General features: G+C 44.2%; 1 protein-coding gene across 2 annotated transcripts in view; it reads right to left on the bottom strand.

Annotated features, from left to right (window-relative positions):
* LOC124721242 (nuclear hormone receptor FTZ-F1 beta) overlaps nt 1-23,565 on the bottom strand; it is a 411,982-nt gene that overhangs the window by 56,992 nt on the left and 331,425 nt on the right. For both annotated transcript variants that reach the window (XM_047246101.1, XM_047246102.1), the window contains exons 4-5: nt 7,891-7,923; nt 7,144-7,278 (exon numbers count right to left, since the gene is read on the bottom strand). In XM_047246101.1, coding sequence (XP_047102057.1) covers nt 7,144-7,278; nt 7,891-7,923 — 168 coding nt within the window. The remainder of the gene's footprint in view (nt 1-7,143; nt 7,279-7,890; nt 7,924-23,565) is intronic.

The raw sequence follows: 23,565 nt of genomic DNA, 5'->3' as shown, positions 1-23,565 counted from the left end.
TTCTAAAATCCTGCTGCATATCGACGTTAACGATATGGGCCTGTAATTTAATGGATTGTTCCCACTACCTCGACACATCACACGAATATTGCCACGCCACAGGAACAAACTGAGTGACTGTTTTATAAAATTTCCATGTGAACAGAAGACTAATAAACGAAGTGACATCGCCTCTTACAAAGTTATCCTTCTCTCTCTCCACAGGATAATCATAGCTGTCATGTGAAGAAGTTTTAATATCTGTATGAACATGTGTTAAATATTTTTATAATGCCAATAGCCGGCCGGTGTGGTCGAGCGGTTCTAGGCGCTTCAGTCTGGAACCGCGCGACCGCTCCGGTCGCAGGTTCGAATCCTGCCTCGGGCATGGATGTGTGTGATGTCCGTAGGTTAGTTAGGTTTAAGTAGTTCTAAGTTCTAGGGGACTGATGACCTCAGATGTTAAGTCCCATAGTGCTCAGAGCCAATGCCAATATAGCGTGATTATGAGGTATCACTTCGAAACATGTCACTAAAGAAATAATTTAGTTGTCAACAAATTTTGTGACTGGTAACGTATTGAAAAACTTTCCATACCATCTTTGTACCAGGGAGAGGTGGCGCTTAAGAAACGATTTGAGTGCCCTACAGCCCTTCTTCTTCTTCTCCTTCTCCTTCTCCTTCTCCCTCCCACTTCTTTTATTTTACCATTCGCCAGTTTCTCGCCCGTCACCTAAATGCTCCCGTCACGAAAACGGCGCCCACTGCATGCAGCACCCCAGTTACGGCACTGGCGTCCCCTGCCCTAAAATCGATCACAGATGTCCGATAACGCTGAAGTTGGATGACTAAGCGCAGGAGGGTAAGAAGTGGAACTCATCTTCTTGTCCGCCAAACCACGCGTGTGAGGAATGAATCTGAGGTGCTCTCATTTTTGTAGACGTCTTTGTTGGGTAACGAATGTAGCATAGGGTGCACTTGGTCACCTGCAATGTCTGCACAATCTGTGGCCGCAAATCGTCCATACATATTAAGAACAAGGCCAACAGAAAACCACTAGACTGTGAGATACTGTAGGATATACATAATTCGCTGCATTAGCTTGTTTGAGAGTGTCCCATACGCAAACCATACTTCTTGTACGAAACAATGTGAAGGATGGTATCGATGTCTCGGATAGATGCTGCGTGGTTTCTATACGAACTGCGTTACAGAAAGGGGTTCCTCGTGGTGGTCACAGGATGACAAAAATACTAGAATTGAGCTCGTACTGGATAGTAATTGAAAAAACACGTAGTTGGAGGTAGTAATTTACACTGCTGGCCATTACAATTGCTACACCACGAAGATGACGTGCTACAGACGCGAAATTTAACCGACAGGAAGAAGATGCTGTGATATGCAAATGATTAGCTTTTCAGAGCATTCACACAAGGTTGGCGCCGGTGGCGACACCTACAACGTGCTGACAGGAGGGAAGTTTCCCACCGATTTCTCAAACAGTAGTTGACCGGCGTTGCCTGGTGAAACGTTGTTGTGATGCCTCGTGTAAAGAGGAGAAATGCTTACCATCACGTTTCCGACTTTAATAAAGGTCGGATTGTAGCCTATCGCGATTGCGGTTTATCGTATTGCGACATTGCTGCTCGCGTTGGTCGAGATCCAATGACTGTTAGCAGAATAGGGAATCGGTGGCTTCAGGAGGGTAATACGGAACGCCGTGCTGGATCCCAACGGCCTCGTATCACTAGCAGTCGAGATGACACGCATCTTATCCGCATGGCTGTAACGGATCGTGCAGCCACGTCTCGATCCCTGTCTCAACAAATAGGGACGTTTGCATGTCAACAACCATCTGCACGAACAGTTCGACGACGTTTGCAGCAGCATGGACTATCAGCTCGTCGACCGTGGCTGCGGTTACGCTTGACGCTGCATCACAGACAGGAGCGCCTGCGATAGTGCACTCATCGACGAACCTGGGTGCACGAATGGCAAAACTTCATTTTTTCGAATGAATCCAGGTTCATTGCGTCAAACACAGCTTGAATGGCGTGTAGAGGTACAGCTGCCTATGCAGCTTCAAAACGACACCACAGTTCACGAAGAGTAGTGACTGGAGTATTGTGACGAGACAGTTGCTCGGCCACCATTGAGCAGACGTTTTCAAATGGTGAGAGATCTGGAGAATGTGCTGGCCGGGGCAGCAGTCGAACATTTTCTGTATCCAGAAAGGCCCGTGCAGGACTCGAAAAATGCGGTCCTGCATTATCGTGCTCAGATGTAGGGTTGGGGTCGAATGAAGGGTAGAACCACGGTTCGTAACACATCTGAAATGTAACGTCCACTGTTAAAAGTGCCGTCACTGCGAACAAGAGGTGACCGAGACGTGTAACCAATGGCACCCCATACCATCACGTCGGGTGATGCGCCAGTATGGCGATGACGAATACACGCTTCAAATGTAAGTTCACCGCGATGTCGCCAAACACGGATGCGACCATCATTGATGCTGTAAACAGAACCTGGATCCATCCGAAAAAATGACATTTTGCCATTCGTGCACCCAGATTCGTCGTTGAGTACACCATCGCAGGCGCTCGTGTTTGTGATGCAGCGTCAAAGGTAACCGCAGCCATGGTCTCCGAGCTAGTCCATGCTGCTGCAAACGTCGTCGAACTGTTCGTGCAGATGGTTGTTGTCTTGCAAACGTCCCCATCTGTTGACTCAGGGATCGAGACGTGGCTGCACGATCCGTTACAGCCATGCGGATAAGATGCCTGTCGTCTCGACTGCTAGTGATACGAGGCCGTTGGGATCCAGCACGGCGTTCCGTTTATTACCCTCCTGAACCCACCGATTCCATATTCTGCTAACAGTCATTGGATCTTGACCAACGCGAGCAGCAGTATCGCGATACGATAAACCGCAATCGCGATAGGCTACAACCCGACCATTATCAAACTCGGTAACGTGATGGTACGCATTTCTCCTCCTTACACGAGGCATCACAACAGCGTTCCACCATGCAACGCCGGTCAACTGCTGTTTGTGTATGAGAATCGGTTGGAAACTTTCCTCATGTCAGCACGTTGTAGGTGTCGTCACCGGCGCCAACCTTGTGTGCATGCTCTGAAAAGCTAATCATTTGCATATCACAGCATCTTCTTGCTGTCGGTTAAATTTCGCGTCTGTAGCACGTCATCTTCGTGGTGTAGCAATTTTAATGGCGAGTAGTGTATGTGACCTGTGTGTGCAAATGTGTTGCCAACTCCTTCCAGCGACCTACCAAGGCCTCATTGGTTCCATGCCACGACGCGTTGCCGCTGTTATCCGTGCCAAAGGTGGACATACCGGCTATTAGTGCAGTCAAATTGCAGAAATACCTTGCAAAAGGTGGGGTAGAAGAGTTTATTTTTTCAACTCATTCATATGGATGGAAATATTAGAAAACCGAGTTTTGCCAACAAAATTTCGCTTGGGAAAACTTTCTGCAGTCAAAAAACTTGGAAAATTTCGGCCTTTTTCCGTTTTTTCAAAATATCTCAGTTTCATTTATTACTATCGCTTTGCGTCGAGTTTCTTTTTTAAAGAGCACAAAATTCTCTAAAAATTTGATTGTTGCCATTTTTTTCTACTCCCAATATCTAAGGCGCTACAGCGCCTCAAAAAATACCGGTATTTCAAACTTTGAACATAGTGGCAAGATACCTTAATTTTGAACACTGTTTTTTCAGTGTCTGTTTGTGTAGTATAAGTACATTATACATCATGTTATATGTTGGAATTTACCACCTCACTTTCAAGTATTCAATTTGTCTGTATGCAACATGTGGATTGCTGGGCACCCAACTATTGTGTTTCTTACATCACTACCTGAAGTTCACTATGGGCCACCTCAGCCCTGGTATTTGTAAAACTATAAATATAAAAATACACCATTAACACACACACACACACACACACACACACACACACACTAATTAAATTGTCTCAGGAAACTTAACTATTCTGAACTATTATTAGCTGCAATAGGCAACCTAATTAGGTAAGTAATTATTCTTGTGTATAAAAGCCACACAGTTGACATCAAAAATAAGTAGCTTTATTACAATTAAAATGCATTGTCTGTTACTAAAAAATGTTGACAGTTCTGGGTGTGTAATACTTGTAATATCGCACATTAGCGCACTTGAGACAGATATGAGCATCACCTCCAACGTTTTGATGGGCCAGGTTCCTCAGTGTCACCAGAAATATCTTGAGCTACGGATTCAGGGTCTGTACCTAGAGTTGATCCCAGATTGACGTCTTCTTTAAACAGCGAGTCAGCCTCAGCAAGTTCGTTGATTTCGTCAGCGGTTTCCTCAACATCCTCCATAACATCTTCTTCACTGTCTTCATATAAAAATTTTGGCACGCTTCCACAGTTGACCCCAATACATTTCTTGCAAATTGAAGAACATTTCAAACCCGCTTTTCTGCAGGAGCACGCTCCGCCACAGTTCAGCTTGCATGAGCATGAAACAATGTGAAGAAGTGCTTCAGGTGCTGGATCTTGGCTCATTATAACGGGTATTGGACCGTGGTCACTGTGATTCCAGCCCCATTTCTCACGAGGTTTCCAGTTTCACATCCAACTTTGGATTTGTTGGTAAGTCCGCAACGAATGATGTTGTGCAGCATCTAGTGTAGGTGGCAACCGTGCAAGATTCAGTTTGCTTTTTGTGGCAGACTTGGCGAATAGCTGGTACCGCAAATGGTCTAGTGTGTGGGAACTGCTGACACCTCCACTATACAATGCGATAGTAACCTGTTCTGTTTCTGTTATTATTTCTTCACGGGTAGCATGTGGTTTATTGAACGTGCAAAGCGCTGAGGTTAGGTGTTAATTTTTCGCAACAATATTGCAGCACTTAATTTTTCCTTGACCAAAAAAAGCGGATGTTGTATCACATCCGCTACAGTCGTGAGTTAACAGAATATATTCACTGTCAAACTTCTAAGATGCAGTAGAAAACCACTTGTCTTCTGCATTTCCTCTTCCTGGCTTTAAGAAAAATAAGTTTTCAATGCCTTGCCCCAAACCGGTCTTGAGCACAAGCAGGTCAACATCTTCTCCTACAATGACAACACTTCCAAAATCTTTGGTTCTTGAAATGACAGATGTTACAATCATAACGTCAGCATCTTCTTGTGCCTAGTGCACTTCAACGCTACACTCCAGAAATTCCTTTTTAAGAAGTGTGACCAAACGCATCTTGTTTCGTTCGTTGTACAAGAACTTGCCCTGAGGGACTTGGTTCACCATCTCTGATTCAACCACAACGTCAACCGAAGAATGTTTTTTGGACCTACGAATCCTCTCAGCACTCTTTGTGCTACATTTGTCTCCCTCACATGGATACCCATCAAATACAATAGCAAGCTGAGATCCAAATTGACGTTGCAGGTAAGAAACATAGCTTTGGGCTATTGACTTGAAGCAAACATTTCGAGTCCAAGTCACTTTGTGGATAAGGTACACTCCATCAAAATTTCGTTTGGCATATGGCAGTCTTAACTGTTTGGTTAAAAAGTCATCAGAATTCCCTTTTGCACATAAGAAGCATTTCTCTTTGAACTTGAACTGACCTTTTTCCTGCGACCGGCGTAGCACGCCTGTTGGTTCCTGAGGATGTCGAGCGCTAGCTGCTATCATTCTCTCATTAACGTACTTCTTGTAGCATGCTTCATGCACTATCACTTCACTGAGCGTCTTCAAAAAACGGGTGTGAGCAGACTCCCTGCGTTTAGCACTACAATCGATAAGTGTGCTCAGTCCTTTCTTTTTCACATTGCATCCACCACTCACCACAGTTTTTTCGCAAATGAAACACAAATTCATGTTAGGCATACTCATTTTCAGCACCACAACATATACTAAATGGAAGCGACTCCAAACTCTAGGACCCTTATTGTCGTGTGCTAATAGCTGTCAGCGCGCTGTGAACAATCGAACAATCACTAGAGATAATTGCCTTCCGCCCGCCAAAGAATAAATACGCTTTTGTCCGCTAAAGAACAATTCCTACATACTTTTACTTATAACTGATCATTAACGTCAGTCAACTGTAGAAAATGTACGGCACCTGCATGCAATCGTATTACATATTGTAACACAAATAAACTTCACGCAATCCGACGCGAATGTGTTCGTAGTTACTGAATATGATGCCGTTTGTCCTGGCCCTGCAGCAATATGCGATGGTAGATTCCAATGAATAACATGATGAGTAATATGTTTATATCTCACAAATAGAAACTGAAATAACAGTGTTCAAAAATTAGGTAATTTGAGACTTTGCTCGAAATTTGAAAAATTGGTATTTTTTGACGCGCTGTAGCGCCTGAGATATTGGGAGTAGAAAAAAATGGTAAAAATCAAATTTGTAGAGAATATTGCGCTCTTTAAAAAAGAAAATAGACGTCAAAGCGATAGGAGCAAATGAAACTAAGATATTTTGAAAAAGCTGAAAAAAGTCCGAAATTTTCGAAGTTTTTTGACTGCAGAAAGTTTTCCCAAGAGAAATTTTGTTGGCAAAACTTTGTTTTCTAACCTTTCCAACAACATGAACGAGTTAAAAAAATAAAATCTTCTACCCCACCTTTTGCAAGGTACAGGCTTTTTTTCTGACAGTTTCACTGGACTATATCAGGTGGGCGGTCATAAGATTCTGGCTGCTCAGTGGACGCCTACCGCATGTGGATAACACTACATTCGCGTAAGACCAGTGCTTCAGGGTGCTCATATTATCGAGCAGCTGTGGTACAGAAGTGTCAAAAATGGACGGCAGTTTAAATTTCGAGCCGGCCGTCTAGATTTTGAATTTCCACAGTTTTTGCCTAAGGCAAATTCCGGGGCGGTTTGAATGGAATTCACACAATCACCTTCGTTCCGCAATCGAAGCTTTTACTCAGTATCTAATGGCCTCGTTTTAGACGCGGCGTTAAGCCTTAATTTTTATTTCTTCCTTCCTTCATGTTCCATTTCTCATTAAAGTACCGAGCTACGAGTTTTGCTATGTTGGCAATGAATAAGTTTCTCACGACAGTCCGACTTGGTATCAGTGAAAGAAAAGAATCCGCTAATGAAGAAAGCCACATTAGAGAATAGCAAGTTACCTGTGAAGTCGATCTTGCTGACTTCGCCGTCGGAACCCGAGGCGTCGTCTTCGTCCTGCGAAGGCATGACGTTGGCGATGCTCGGCGTCTTGAGAGGCTCGCTGGGTGCTTTGCTCACCTCCGCCTGCGCGTTACCTGCCGAACCATACACGGTCACACACCTTCGCTCCCACCACAGCTCCGTAACATTTTAAATGCGGAAAATAATACTGAGTGCTTGCTAGCAAAAATGAAAAACCTGTTATTAGTGGGACTTCCTTGACGCAAAACGTATTTTAACATAAAAGAAACAGTCTACATAACTTTTATTTGCCCACTAAACCGATTTCGGCCTCGTAGGATATAATTATGTGACGACTGACAGTCGCAGTTGCAGGTTAATAACATGCGACAGTCAGAGATATTAGGTGATGAAAAGTTTAAGACATTTAAAATAGTGAAGTTGGTGTAAAAATGTGAAACAAAAAGAAGTAATTACATTGTAAACAGTGTTTTTACTGTTGTTATCAAATTCTGTCACAAATGAAACTTAACTGGTGGGAAAATGGAACTTGCGCTAAAATCTGATTAGCATGGTCGGTAGATGTCTGCTTGTTATTAACCGTTATCAACAGAAATTAATAAGTTAATGAGTCTATGAAACGTATGATACGTATTCCAGGAACAAGAAGCCAACCTTTCTTCAAGAAAAAAAATTTCTGAGACAAAAAAGTTATTTTACTTTATCAGTATTGAAGTATCACTTACCATTGCAGGATGAATAATACTTGTTGTTTCTTCCTGAAAAATAGAAAAGAAAAAATTGTGTTAATTTTACTATGTAGTAAATTTCGTCTAGTGACTAACTAACATACATAAATCCTAGTAAGTCTGAAGCTACTCATCTTTTACATAAAATATTTTTATGGCTTCATGGAACCACCAAGAGCTGCTGTAATGCATGTTTATTCACGGACAACCAGTTTCGTCAAGTGACCATATTCAAGTCAAGAATTTACACAACAAAGTTAAAGGAAGGTTTCTTGGGGGCAAATACATAATTGTTTTTAGCTGCAGCATCGGTCACATATACATGCGTCTACGATCTTACACATTTCTCTTCAGTCATTATGAGTAAATATCAGCAGTCCATTTCAGGGTTTATCATGTCTGATACGAGGCCGTTGGGATCCACCACGGCGTTTCGTATTACCATCCTGAACCCACCAATTCCATATTCTGCTAACAGTCATTGGATCTCGACCAACGCGAGCAGCAATGTAGCGATACGATAAACCGCAATCGCGATAGGCTACAATCCGACCTTTATGAAAGTCGGAAACGTGATGGTACACATTTCTCCTCCTTACACGAGGCATCAAAACAACGTTTCACAAGGCAACGCCGGTCAACTGCTGTCTGTGTATGAGAAATCGGTTGGAAACTTTTCTCATGTCAGCACGTTGTAGGTGTCGTCACCGGCGCCAACCTTGTGTGAATGCACTGAAAAGCTAATCATTTGCATATCACAGCATCATCTTTTTCCTGTCGGTTAAATTTCGCGTCTGTAGCACGTCATCTTCATGGTGTAGCAATTTTAATGGCCAGTAGTATAACTTCTCAATCAAGTAGCTCCTCAGTTTGCCTCACAAGGGCTGAGTGCACCCCCTACGCTTGCACAACACTTTACACGCAATTTCAATATATATATACGCGGTGCTCTCATGGTGCCTGAAGCGATGAAGTCACATCAGAACATGCACAGTCGAAAACAGACAGCTGCGTCCCTTCTCTGAGTTGATCACATTGCGGCAGACCATTTCAGCACTCGACACTGGTTTCTAGTTATCGCGAAGAGAGCGCTACAAAACTTGTTTGCGTCATGTTTTATTTCTATACAGGCACGCATTCGAAGACAAATGGCGTACCTTTAATCCAATTTCCGGCTCGCACTCGAAGAGAAATGGCGTATCTTTAATGCTACTTCCGGCTCGCATTCCAAGAGAAATTGCCTACTTTAACGTGATTTCTGGTTTGCACTTAAAGAGAAGTAACGTAATTTAAGCGCGATATTTACAGCGGGCGGTAGCACATCAGCACAGATAAACAGCCGCCACTGGCTCTAAATCCCCTCTGCAACCCCTAAAAGCCTCTAATAGGAATTGTGGAACACCTTGTGCACAGTGAAAGTGCCCGATAACTTTAAACTAAACGAGTCACACAATTACAGTTTTTTTGCCGGAAGTCTGAATCTGGAATCTGGTCGTGGTAAAAGAATCGAATGTCATTTGTTGACTGTAACTGGCGAGTTGTATGTTTCTCTGCCCCTTAGGGAGAAGTTCCACGTGCCGCTTCCCACTTACTGTTTTTATACACAATCGTTTGTCAGATTTGTAGCAACCAAAACTCTGTTAATGTGTAGGACGGTGCGCTATTAATGAGCAGTTAAGACTGTAACACCCGCTGCGCCCTCTCTGGTCGAAGTAATTAGGTCAGTGAGACGCTAACCTCAAACAACATACAGCCGTTAAATAAAGTGGAAATGTGAAACAAATTGTAATTAAAGTGTGTATATAAACCGATGAGACAAAATATTATGACCATTGTCCACAGCGAAATTGAATGCCGCCTGAGTGTAACGGCACGTGACGCGGTAAGGAAAAGATACAAGCGGACCAGAGCGAATGCGGAATCAGTCTAGTGGATACAGGGTGGTATTATCATACTTTCGCTGCTTGATTTAGTGTAGACGGTAAACTATGTATGGTTTACGTACCAAGCTGTCGCTTGGTACAAAAAGTGCGCTCTTCCGGTCTATCCGATGACATATGCGGTTGGATAGAAAGATTTCTAACAGACAGGAAGCAGTATGTCGTCCTGAACGGGATGACTTCAACAGAAACAAGCTGAACTTCAGGTGTGCCCCAGGGCAGCGTAATAGGTCCTCTGCTTTTCACGATTTACATTAACGATCTGGTTGATGGTATTGACTTCGGCCTTAAACTGTTTGCCGATGATGCTTAATCTACAGGAATGTGGTATCACACGAAAGTTGTGAACAAATCAATGAGGATTTGCAGAAAATAAATGTGTGGTGTAATGACTGGCAATCTCTCAATATTAGTAAGTGTAACCTACTGCGTATAACAAGGCGAAAATCCCCATTAATGTACTAGTACAAAATAAATGCCCAGTCTTTGGAAGCGGTAACGTCAGTCAAGTATCTGGGTGCGACTATTCGAAATGATCTCAAATGGAATGATCAGATTACACAAGTAACTGGTAAGGAGAACTCTAGATTGCGGTTTATTGGTAGAATCCTGAAGCGATGCAGTTCTTCAACAACGGAAATAGCTTACAATACGTTATTTCGTCCAGTCTTGGAGTATTGTTCGTCTGTATGGGACCCTTACCGGTTGGGTCTGATTCAGGAGATTGAGAAGGTCCAAAGAAGAGCGGCAAGATTCGTGACTGGTACATTTAGCCATCGCGAGTGTGTTACAAATCTCATAGAAAGTTTGAAGTGGGACACTCTTGCAGATAGACGGCGCGGTAAACGGAAGGGGCTGCTCACTAAATTCCGAAATCCGATCTACACCGAGGATGTAGAACTGGTATTATTACCACCAACTTTCAAATCGCGCAATGATCACCATTCAAAGATAAGGGAAATAAGAGCTCGTACTGACGCGTTCAGACAGTCGTTTTTCTCTCGCGCGATCCGCGAGTGGAACAGAGGGGGGGAAATATGACTTTGGCGCGAATTGTGCCCTCCGCCACACACCGCTTGGTGGCTAGCGGAGTATATATATATGTCGATGTAGATGTAGATGTATAAACTTCATAGGAATGATGTTCAGGCTGTGCGCTGAAGGATATGCGTTGTTAGTAGTGTTAGTGCCATGACTTGCCATTAGGCGGCAGCACTGGTACGACGAAGTCGGATTGTGACGCAAATTTTAGTTTGCATTACAGTTGCGGACACTCAACATAGGTCTGGGCAAGAGCAGGGCTTCACTCATAAAAGTTGTTTATCAAAACAACAGCAACAGCGCTGCTGCTTTCCGCTAGAATCGACGAATTAAAGGAATACAGGGAGGTCCTCTTTCCGTACCGAGGTTGAAGAATATGGTTCGCGAGTTCGGATAACAGGCGATTTGTGAACTGCTCTAGGGAGAGGCCGACGGCCAACTGCACCAAAAACTGGTGAAGAAGTTACTGTTGTCATGGCTGAGAATGCCGGACGCAATGTGGCATCTTCAAAGGGTGGACGAGCTGTGTCACGACAGCTGAACATTCCGTGGTCCACCGTTCGAGAAGTGCTGCGAACAATTGCAACACGGTATCTCTAGTGCCGATGGTCGTCAAACTGAGGAACGTTTGTAATCTGGAACATAAACGTGTACACAAGCAACAAACCCTCTCATGTGGAAATTAAGTGTGATTCTTTCAATGGTCTATTGTCATTTCTCTTCCGCACGTCCTTAAAAATGATTCCACGAAGTTTCGTTGTCCTACGATCACTCACTTTTCATGGGGGCCCTCTCAAGTACCGAAAGATTGATTATAATCACTCTGTACACGGGTCACAAATGGGGACATTCACTGACGTAAGCAACTTAGACAAATGACAGATAGTTACGGTCCGACGCCCGGGAAACAACATTGCGGAAAGGTTGACGCTGGTCGACTGTTCATGTACTTTTGTGGCGGCGTTCGTAGCGACAAACAATTCGCTGTAGAAACGGCTTACGAAGTCACCGCCACACTTTTAATAGCGAGCCGACCGGTCTGCTGGAACAGTGAACAGAAAGATGAAAACCCAAACACTCTGATTAAATAAAAGTCGGTACTTATCTTTATTAACGAAGATACAGAAACACAATAGTGAACTCCGTGTCTACAGAAATCTGTCTAGTTCGAGTCGGAGCGGCTAGGTCAGCGTCGGCTGACGACAAACAACAACTCTGCTGCGATGAACACACAACTGACTAGCAAGTACACAAGTCGGTGGCGAGTATACAACTGAGCGGCGAATACAGAACTGTCCTAGCGCTCGCGACTCCAGCGCTTAAGAACCCAGAAGCCAGCGGTGGCGCGCGCAGACTTGCGGCGATTTGCTGTCTCGCTGGCGCTGCTTATGCGGACGGCGTCCGGACTTTGATGCTGCCAACCTTTTGGCAGCGGGCTCGGGTGGCATTACTGGCTGGGATATAACATGTACTACTGTCTTCAGCATCTGCAGAAAGTCCTTGAAGGACGTAGGTAGGTGACAAGTAGTTACGCTCTGCAAAGTGGAAGCTGTTTGAGGTAGATCTGATGGCAGAGTAAAATGCTGATGCAAACACAAGTGTTTTGGAGCACACTTTACATCTTACGTTGTTGAACAGCACCAGACGACCCATACGTGTTCCCATGTTGACCTAACTACATCGTCAATTACGAATTCCAGTGGCCGCGAGATCATCGAGATTAAACCGTGGGTCAATGGAAACGTGTCGCCTGGTCGTTTGAGTCACGTTTCTTGCTACACCAGGTCGATGGTCGTGTCCTGATACGCCGACATCCAGGCGAACGGCTGCTAGTATTACCCCACGGAGGACATTCACTTGTGTTTCCATGTGAACTGAAGTAGTAATCTGAGGCACCTTGACAGTTGTGGACTATGTGAAAATTATTGCGGATGGTACCGTCCAGTAGGACAACTATCCCTGTCATAAGACCAGCATAGTGCTACATTACTTTGGGGAGCATGATAGTGAACTCACGTTGTCTTGGCCACCTAATTCATCTGATCTGAACCAGATGAAGGACGTCTGGGACGCTATCGGTCGCCAGCTTCCTGCCCACTAACCATCGTCCCATAATTTACGAGGCTTGTGTGTGCGTAGACATATCTGCGGACACTACTGGCCATTAAAATTGCTACGACACGAAGATGATGTGCTACAGACGCGAAATTTAACCGACAGGAAGAAGATGCTGTGGTATGCAAAAATGATTAGCTTTCCAGAGCATTCACACAGTCTTGGCGCCGGCGGCGACACCTACAACGTGCTGACATGAGGAAAGTTTCCAACCGATTTCATACACAAACAGCAGTTGACCGACGTTGCCTGGTGAAACGTTGTTGTGACGCCTCGTCTAAGGAGGAGAAATGTGTACCATCACGTTTCCGACTTTGATAAAGGTAGGATTGTAGCCTATCGCGATTGCAGTTTATCGTATCGCGACATTGCTGCTCGCGTTGGTCGAGATCGAATGACTGTTAGCAGAATATGGAATCGGTGGGTTCAGGTGGGTAATACGGAACGCCGTGCTGGATCACAACGGCCTCGTATCACTAGCAGTCGAGATGACAGGCATCTTATCCGCATGGCTGTAACGGATCTTGCAGTCACGTCTCGATGCCTGAGTCAACGGATGGGGACGTTTGCAGCAGCATGGACTATCAGCTCGGAGACCATGGCTGCAGTTACCCTTGACGCCGCATCACAGACAGGAGCGCCTGCGATGGTGTACTCAACGACGAACCTGGGTGCACGAATGGCAAAACGTCATTTTTCGGATGAATCCAGGTTCTGTTTACAGCATCATGATGGTCGGCTAAATGGTTCAAATGGCTCTGAGCACTCTGGGACTTAACTCCTGAGGTCATCAGTCACCTAGAACTTAGAACTACTTTAACCTAACTAACCTAAGGACATCACACACATCCATGCCCGAGGCAGGATTCGAACCTGCGACCGGAGCGGTCGCGCGGTTCCAGACTGTAGCGCCTAGAACCACTCGGCCACTCCAGCCGGCATCATGGTCGCATCTGTGTTTGGCGACATCCCGGTGAACGCACATTGGAAGCGTGTATTCGTCATCGCCATACTGGCGTATCACCCGGCGTAATGGTATCGGGTGCCATTGGTTACACGTCACGGTTATCTCTTGTTCGCATTGACGGCACTTTGAACAGTGGACGTTACATTTCAGATGTGTTACGAACCGTGGCTCGACTCTTCATTCGATCCCTGCGAAACCCTACATTTCAGCAGGATAATGCAGGACCGCATGTTGCAGGTCCTGTACGGGCCTTTCTGGATACCGAAAATGTTCGACTGCTGCCCTGGCCAGCACATTCTCCGGATGTCCCACCAATCGAAAACGTCTGGTCAGTGGTGGCCGAGCACTGGCTCGTCACAATATGCCAGTCACTACTCTTGATGAACTGTGGTATGGTGATGAAGCTGCATGGGCCACTGTACCTGCACACGCCATCCAAGCTCTGTTTGACTCAATGCCCAGGCGTATCAAGGCCGTTATTACGGCCAGAGGTGGTTGTTCTGGGTACTGATATCTCAGGATCAATGCACCCAAATTGCGTGAAAATGTAATCACATGTCAGTTCTAGTACAATATATTTCTCCAATGAATACCCGTTTATCATCTGCATTTCTTCCTGGTGTAGCAATTTTAATGGCCAGTAGTGTAAAATTAATGAACTAACTAATTAATTTTGATAGGTGGACGAAATGTGATCGTAAAATACTGTTGCTTAAATAACTACAAAGTTGCAGTCTAACCATTTGAAATCAGCAAGAAAGCGCTTGATTCAACGGATACGATGGTCAATTAGTCTATCAGTTACCTTTGGTTTCTTGTTGCTTTCCTAGCTACTACTTGTGTAAGAGGGAGTCAAATGAAAAGGTGACAGATGAAAAAAAAACTAGTAAATTGTTTATTATTTCAAAAGTAATTGCCGTAACTTTTGACATTTTTATCCCTCTTTAAGACAAGGCGGTCAACACCTCCACCGAAAAATGTTTACAATTGCATAGGGAATCATGATTGTACCCATGAGTGCATCTCTTCGTTCGAAGCAAATCGACGGCCCCGAATTTCGTTCTTCAGGGCTCCAAAAATATGGAAATCGCATGGAGAGAGATCGGGACTTTATGGAGGATGTGCAACGGCGATTTCCATATTTCTGGGGCCCTATAGGCAGACATTCGTGACTGTCGATTTGCTTCGGACAAAGCGAGGCACGCCTGGATATAGTCGTATTCCGTAGGTAACCGCAAACATTTTTCGACAAAGCGATTACGTTTGAAGTAATAAACAGCCTACTTACTACTCCGTAACTCTAGTTATTAATGTGATATTTGTGGATGATATCCGTAAAAAAGTATGGACTTGGGTAAAGAAACATATCATGCGATCTTGCTTTCAATCTCTCTCGTCCTGAGCAGTCTAAACGTTCTTATGTAACCAAGATTGTAAAAATCACAGCTGAAATATGCACATGGAATTTTCGCCATTTCTTTCATCTTTAATTTCTGGCTCTTTAGTAAATGGTGCTGTTATCCAAGGTACACACTTCCTGTTGGTTTCCTGCGATTCTCCGATAGCGAGAAGTTCAGTCAGCAGTAAATTACTTTATATAAGCGAGACAAAAGCTAAACTTGTCACGTCTGAAACGCTGTTTTTCCTTTACTCGCCTTGACTTCGAGAGAATGTCAGAAAGCAATACTACAACACCTGTAAATACTTTCACTAATTGTCGAACCCAGGAATCTTCATGCAGTTAAATATACATAGAATTCCACTCTTTTTTGTTTCTTTTTGTAATTACCCATGAGCACGCAAAGTATGCCTGAAAATATGCTTCATAGGCACAGAAGACTGCGATAACCACTACATTTCTCCGTCACATGTCTGCGTTCTGTTCGTAGACGTTCATTACGGAGAGCCGGAGATTCTGAACGAGAGAATGCGTTTCGAAATGCCTTCAAGATGCTCGATAGGCGCTTATTTTAAGACGTATCTAAAAATGCCCTGAATATACATATAACTCTAGAAGTAATGAAATATGTTGGAGGATTATAACATACGATTTTCATTGTTTTTGTGCATGATTAAGTGTCATATTTCTACATTATGTGTATTGTATACAGTTTCAGAAGTGACTTGTCCATATAACTGTACAAAATGATCAAATGATTAATAATAATAATAACTATCATTATTATTAAGAAGAGCAAAGGGCAGATCGTCGATATTTCTCTAAATGAATTAACCACTGTGACATGTTGCAGTTTTCGGAATACGCAACACTGCAATATATCTCTGTTACGACTAGTTCTACGAAACAATACTGCATGGCTTTCTATGCAAATTCTTACTTTGTTTTCAAATTCTCTCTCTGCTCCTCCTACGAGCTAAAACCATCACATTGGGCGCTAAAAATTCAGATGTAATACACCGAGAGCGGATTTTATAAAATCCTTATCACCGTTTGTGAAATCATATCAATCACGCATTTTAAGCGACTTTCCATGTTTAGCTCGATATGGTAGACATACCGTGCAAATTAACTCCACAGTTTCTGGACACCAAAATTGAAGATATTATTCAAGCTGAAATCAGCAAAAATCTCCATTAGGCATGTACCAAATATGCTTGTACGCTAAGGGGGGAAAATAAATATTGAACATGGAACGACAGCAGAATATTCATGTACGAAACAGAGTTTACCCAAATAGATTATTGTTTAAAGGAATCAATCTCGAATAACAATAGTCCCACATTTCTTTATGCTTAAATCCTGACAGTACGACTGTGTAGCAGAACAATAATATGCAAGTGGTTTCTAAATTCTCCTTACAAACTAGTAGTACATCAAAGTCCTACATGAGTTCATGGCTAAACACCTACTGTTTTCATGTGGTATGGGTCAACATGTAGAACGTGTTCCACTCTCCGCTGGGTTAAAGATAGGTAGAAATTTACTGCGACCATACTAATTACTACAATTGTAAGCAGCTAACTAACGTGCTAACACTGCTTAGCGCCAACAGCTGTTGTAGAACGCGATGTGGACCACCAGTGTACGGAAAGACGAGAAGTGTGTAATGCACGACATGAGTTTTGCTGCCCTAGTACTTTTCATCGTCACCACCATTTTTTTTTGGGTCATCAGTCTCCTGATTGGTTTGGTGCAGCCTGTCCCGACTTCCCCCTCCTGTGCTAACTTGATCTCAGAGTACCACTTGCACCCAATGTCCTTAAAAAATTATACTGTGCTGATAGCACACGATAATTTGCAAAGGCTACTTCAACAATTAATACGGTCACAGGTTCGAATCCTGCCTCGGGCATGGATGTGTGTGATGTCCTTAGGTTAGTTAGGTTTAAGTAGTTCTAAGTTCTAGGGGACTGATGACCTCAGATGTTAAGTCCCATAGTGCTCAGAGCCATTTGAACCATTTTTTCAACAATTAATAAAACAGCTAAGCAACATAACACGGAAATTTCATCTAAAAAGACTTGGTAGTACGTTAATATCATAATCATCTGTACGATGTCATTTAGAAGTAGGTGGTGTGTCAGTAGAACAAGTAATGAGATTTAATTATCTAGGGACTGTTATCACCAGCAATAGAGAGTTAACCATGGAAGTGAAAAATCAAGTGACAAAGGCTGTAAGGGTAACAGGTGCCCGCAAAATACTATACGGAGAAACAAATTTATGACAACTGAGGGGAAAATAAATATATATAAGACAATGGTGCGCCATGTTTTGACATATGCAGCAGAAAAAAATACGAGGGTGAGTCAAATGAAAACCTTAAATAATTTTTTTAAATATTATTTCTTGTGCAGAAGTGATACAAAGCTGTATCACTTTTCAACATAATCTCCCGCACGCTCAATCCAAGTCCTCCAGCGCATACAAAGTGCATAAATTCCTTTAGAAAAGAATTCTTTTGGTAGTTCGCGCAACCACTTATGCACTGCATGGCGTACCTCTTCATCAGAACGGAACTTCTTTCCTCCCATTGCGTCTCTGAGTGGTCCAGACACATGGAAATCACTTGGGGCATGGTCTGGTGAGTATGGTGGATGAGGAAGACACTCAGAATGCAGGTCTGTGATTATTGCAACTGTTGTACGGGCAGTGTGAGGCCTTGCATTGTCATGTTGCAAAAGGACACCTGCTGATAGCAATCCACGTCGCTTTGATTTGGCTGCAGGCCGCAGATGATTTTTTAGGAGATCTGTGTATGATGCGCTGGCGTCAGTGGTCCCACTAGGCATGTAATGCTCCAAAATGACGCCTTTTTCATCCCAAGAGAGAGTCGGCATAACCTTCCCTGCTGATGGTTCTGTTCGAAACTTCTTTGGTTTTGGTGATGAGGAATGGCACCATTCCTTGCTCGCTCTTTTCGTTTCCGGTTGGTGGAAGTGAACCCACGTTTTGTCTCCAGTAATGACTCTTAAAAGGAAGCCATCACCTTCTCGTTCAAAGTGCCGAAGAAGTTCTTCACAAGCATCAACACGTCGTTCTCTCATTTCAGGAGTCAGCTGCTGTGGCACCCATCTTGCAGACACTTTGTGAAACTGGAGCACATCATGCACAATGTGGTGTGCTGACCTGTGACTAATCTGTAAACATGCTGCAATGTCATTCAGTGTCACTCGGCGGTTTTCCTTCACTATGGCTTCAACTGCTGCAATGTTGTGTGGAGTCACAACTCGTTGTGCCTTACCTGGACGCGGAGCATCTTCCACTGAAGTCACACCATTCGCGAACTTCCTACTCCATTCGTAGACTTTCTGCTGTGACAGACATGCATTACCGTACTGAACCTTCATTCGTCGATGATTTTCAATAGATTTCACACCTTCACTACGCAAAAACCGAATAACAGAACGCTGTTCTTCCCTGGTGCAAGTCGCAAGTGGGGCGGCCATCTTTATACTGATACAGCGACAGTATGTGTGCATCTGCACTATGCTGCCACCTACAGGCCACTCTGCGCGCTATCTGTAGCACGCTTACCAACTTGCAGGATAACGGCGCGAAATTTCGATTTGTTATTACAAATTTAAGGTTTTCATTTGACTCACCCTCGTAAAAGTTAGCAGCAGTGGAAATGAAGGTATTAAGACAGATCCAAGGAGTAACCATGTGGTACGAAAGAACAAATGCTCCGATACGGGAACAGTGTGTAAAACAAAAGGTCAATAAGTGGATACAGACAAGAAAAAGGAACTGGGAGGACCATGTGGAGAGGATGGATCCCACATGTTCAGCTAAAATTTGAGAACACGGGCGACCGCAAGGGAAACGACTATCTCGACGACCACAAAAGAAATAGGACAGCAGTTGGTCCAGTACATCTACGCAATGAGGCTGGCAAATAGGGACAACCCTAATCAGTAGAATAAGATGAAGAATATAAACAGTGAGGTCAAAGATTTGACCTAAATCAATATCATTTCTTGCTCGACAAAATGTTAACTCTAATTGCTTGACATTCGGTGTACCTTGTTCAAGTAGGGTAAAATCTAACGGAAGAATCAAGTCCGATGAAGAAGGAAGAAAGCAAGATGAAGGTTTAACGTTCTGTCTACTACGAGGTCAATGACGGCGGAACAGACGTACCGACGGCGGAAGAATTGTGAAGGAAACCGGCCGAATGTTATTGTATCCTGATTGCGAACTAGCTACTTGTCTTGAATTTCTGTTTCCTTACGTCACTTTATTGATTACAGCAGGGGAAGAACAAGTGCACCAACTCTACGACGCCCGGTTTTCGTAGGCAACATCCAGCTTGTATGACCAGCAGAACTTTCTTCCCCGACCTTAGTTCCACGTCCACGTAATTGTCTTACCGAATGGAGAGTCACTTCCTGCAAATCTAGGCAGTTTCGCTGAACACACATGAACAATGGACGCTTGCTGTCAGAAGAAATGTGTGTCGATTCTAGGTTAGAAGTCGGCAGTTCCTGTCTGCGGGTTTTCAGCAACAACAGGGATCGTCGTATTGTAGCGTGTCACATTCACGGCGACACGTACCTAATAGGAGTAATTTTTTAAAACTATTTAGAATGATCTGTTCCATTGCTCATTAGGCAAGAATTTGCTATGCGTAATTGCTTCAATGCCGTATTTGTTCCCAACTTTCACTAACACAAAACCGTTGTGACTCTGCAGTTTCTATCAGAGGTTAAGCAAGGCGGCGGAGTACATTCTCATAGGAGATCTGGGAGTCATTTGGGTTTAGGTTGCCCGTGCTTTCTCTAAACTGCTTACGAAGAATGCTGGGGTGGTTCCTCCAAAATTGACACCGCCGATTTACATGCCCACACGTATCCAAATAGAGACTGAGAGAGTAATAAATTCGTCAGCAACTGGACGTTAAACCCTGATGTTCCATTTTCTTTGGTCAAGAGCAAGTTATTGCTTAATCTTCAGCCATCACCTTCCGTCGATGAGGTTGACCTTCCTTTAATGTGTGCGATCTAGAGACGAGACAGTGACTACCGCTATGTTACTCGGCAGTAATTCTTAACGAAATTGATATCATTCATGCACCACACAGCAGTAAGATGGCTAACCGCACAAAGGCTAAAGACATTATTTTCGCTCTTTTCTGAAGTTTTTACAATAGTCACTTACAGCCGTAAAATCGTCCCCCTTCGAAGCACCCATTCCCTGACTGACATTTACTTTTCTGTGGTAAAACTTAAGGACGACGTAAACAGCATTCATAAAACTTCCATTACACAGGATGACAATTATTGAACTATATGGAATAAAATCGTCATAACTTCTGAAGCGTTTGCGTTAGGATATTCAAACTGCACTGTTGGCCGCGGGGCATGATGGGAATTGATATGCGCATTATGGTTTGGTTTGGTGACGAAGCCCACTTCCATTTGGATGGGTTCAGCAATAAGCAAAAATGGCACATCTGGGGGACTGAGAATCCGCATTTCGCGATCAAGAAGTCTCTTCACCCTCAACAAGTGACTGGGTGGTGTGCAATTTCAAGTCACGGAATAATCGGTGAGATATTCCTTGATGGCACGGTCACTACCGAACGGTACGTGAAGGTTTCGGAAGATGATTTCAACGTCGTTATCCAAAGTTCCCCTGATTCCGAAGAGATGTGGTTGATGCAAACGGAGCTCGACTCCATCGACGCAGGGGAGTGTTTGATGTCCTGGAGGAGCACTTTGGTGACTCAATTCCGTCTGTGGGGTACCCAGATGCCACTGGCATACGCCTCGATTAGCCGTCATACTCTCCGGATCTGAACACATGCGACTCCTTTTTGTGGGGCTATATTAAAGACAAGGTGTGCAGTACTCCAGAAACAATTCCTGAGCTGAAAACAGCCATTCAGAACGCCATAGACAGCGTCGATATTCCGACACTTTAGCGGGTCACGCAGAATTTCACTATTAGTCTGCGTCACATCGTCACCAATGATGGCAGACATATCGAACATGTCATAACCTACTTACTAATATCTGTAGTGACGTTAACATGTTGGATAAAGTGTGTGCACGCCGTAGTTTGTAACTAATTTACTTTTTTTTCATATACACTATGTGATCAAAAGTATCCGGACACTCCCAGGAACATACGGTTTACATATTAGGTGCATTGTGCTGCCACCTATCGACAAGTACTTCATATCAGCGGCCTCTGCAGTCATTAGACTTAGTGAGAGAGCAGAATGGGGCGCTCCGCGGAACTCACGGACTTCGAACGTTGTCAGGTGATAGGGTGTCACTAGTGTTATACGTCTGTACGCGAGATTTCCACACTCCTAAACATTCTTAGGTCCACTGTTTCCGGTGTGATAGTGAAGTGGAAACGTGAAGCGATACGTACAGCACAAAAGCGTACAGGTCGACTTCGTCTGTTAACTGACGGAGACCGCCGACAGTTGAAGAGGGTCGTAATATGTAACAGGCAGACGTCTATCCAGACCATCACACACGAATTCCAGACTGCATCAGAATCCACGGCAAGTACTATGACAATTAAGCGGGAAGTGAGAAAACTTGGATTTCATTGTCGAGCGGCTGCTCATAAGCCACACATCACGCCGGTAAATGCCAAATGACGCCTCGCTTGGTGTAAGGAGCGTAACATTGGACGACTGAACAGTGTAAAAACGTTGTGTGGAGTGACGAATCACGGTACACAACGTAGCGATCCGATGGCAGGACGTGGGTATGGCGAATGCCCGGTGAACGTCATCTATCAGCGTGTGTAGTGCCAACACTAAAAAAAAAGAAAAATGGTTCAAATGGCTCTGAGCACTATGGGACTTAACATCTGAGGTCATCAGTCCCCTAGAACTTAGAACTACTTAAACCTAACTAAACTAAGGACATCACACACATCCATGCCGGAGGCAGAATTCGAACCTGCGACCGTAGCAGCAGCGCGGTTCCGGACTGAAGCGCCAACACTAAAATTCGGAGGCGTTGGTGTTATGATGTGGTCGTGTTTTTCATGGCGGTGCCTTGCATCCCTTGTTAAACGTGGCACTATCACAGCACAGGCCTACATTGATATTTTAAGCACCTTCTTGCTTCCCACTGTTGAAGAGCAATTAGGGGTGGCGATTGTATCTTTCAACACGATCGAGCACCTGTTCATAATCCACGGCCTGTGGCGGAGTAGTTACACAACAATAACACCCCTGTAATGGACTGGGCTGCACAGAGTCCAGGCCTGAATGCTATAGGACAAATGGTTCAAAAGGCTCTGAGCACTATGCGACTTAACTTCTGAGGTCATCAGTCGCCTAGAACTTAGAACTAATTAAACCTAACTAACCTAAGGACATCACACACATCCATGCCCGAGGCAGGATTCGAACCTGCGACCGCAGCGGTCGCTCGGCTCCAGACTGTAGCGCCTAGAACCGCACGGCCACTCCGGCCGGCTGCTATAGAACACCTTTGGGATGTTTTGGAACGCCGAATTGGTGCCAAGCCTCACCGATCGAAATCGATATCTCTCCTCAGTGCAGCACTCCGTGAAGAATAGACTGCCATTCGCCAAGAAATCTTCCAGCATCTGATTGAACGTATGCCTGCGAGAGTGGAAGCTGTCATCAACGCTAAGGGTGGACCAACACCAAATTGAATTCCAGCATAACCCATGGATGGGGTCACGGACTTTTAAATCATTTTCAGCCAGGTGTCCGGATACTTTTGATCACAAAGTGTAGTTTAATAATTGTCACCCTGTACGTATGCGATCGCGTAAGTGAACGTATTTTGAAGTGACGAGAAACTACTTTCGAGGTCAGTATTTTAAGTTTTAGCTACACTAGAAATATTTGTTTACAGAAGTAGCATTACTGTATATAGTAGTAGTTATAAATGTTTGCTGTGGGTGTTTAGCACACAGTATTCGAGTCGTAAGGGAGCAGAACGGCAGAGTGAGCACATCGGGATGACGTCAGAGGTAACCGGATCATTTGCAGGTTAGTCAGCGCGACAAGGCCCAAAAGAACCTGATGAATGTTCCGGGAAGGAAGGAAACATTCAACGCCAGTGGAGACAAGGTTGACCATATTCAGCAACCCAGAGCGTGGACATCCATCTGAAGCAAAACACCTCCCGACTGCGCATCAT

Source organism: Schistocerca piceifrons, chromosome X, assembly GCF_021461385.2.
Source record: "Schistocerca piceifrons isolate TAMUIC-IGC-003096 chromosome X, iqSchPice1.1, whole genome shotgun sequence".
In the NCBI taxonomy this organism is placed as follows: domain Eukaryota; kingdom Metazoa; phylum Arthropoda; class Insecta; order Orthoptera; family Acrididae; genus Schistocerca; species Schistocerca piceifrons.
Note: the sequence above shows the minus strand (reverse complement) of the source record. Positions and strands in the feature narration are given on the sequence as shown.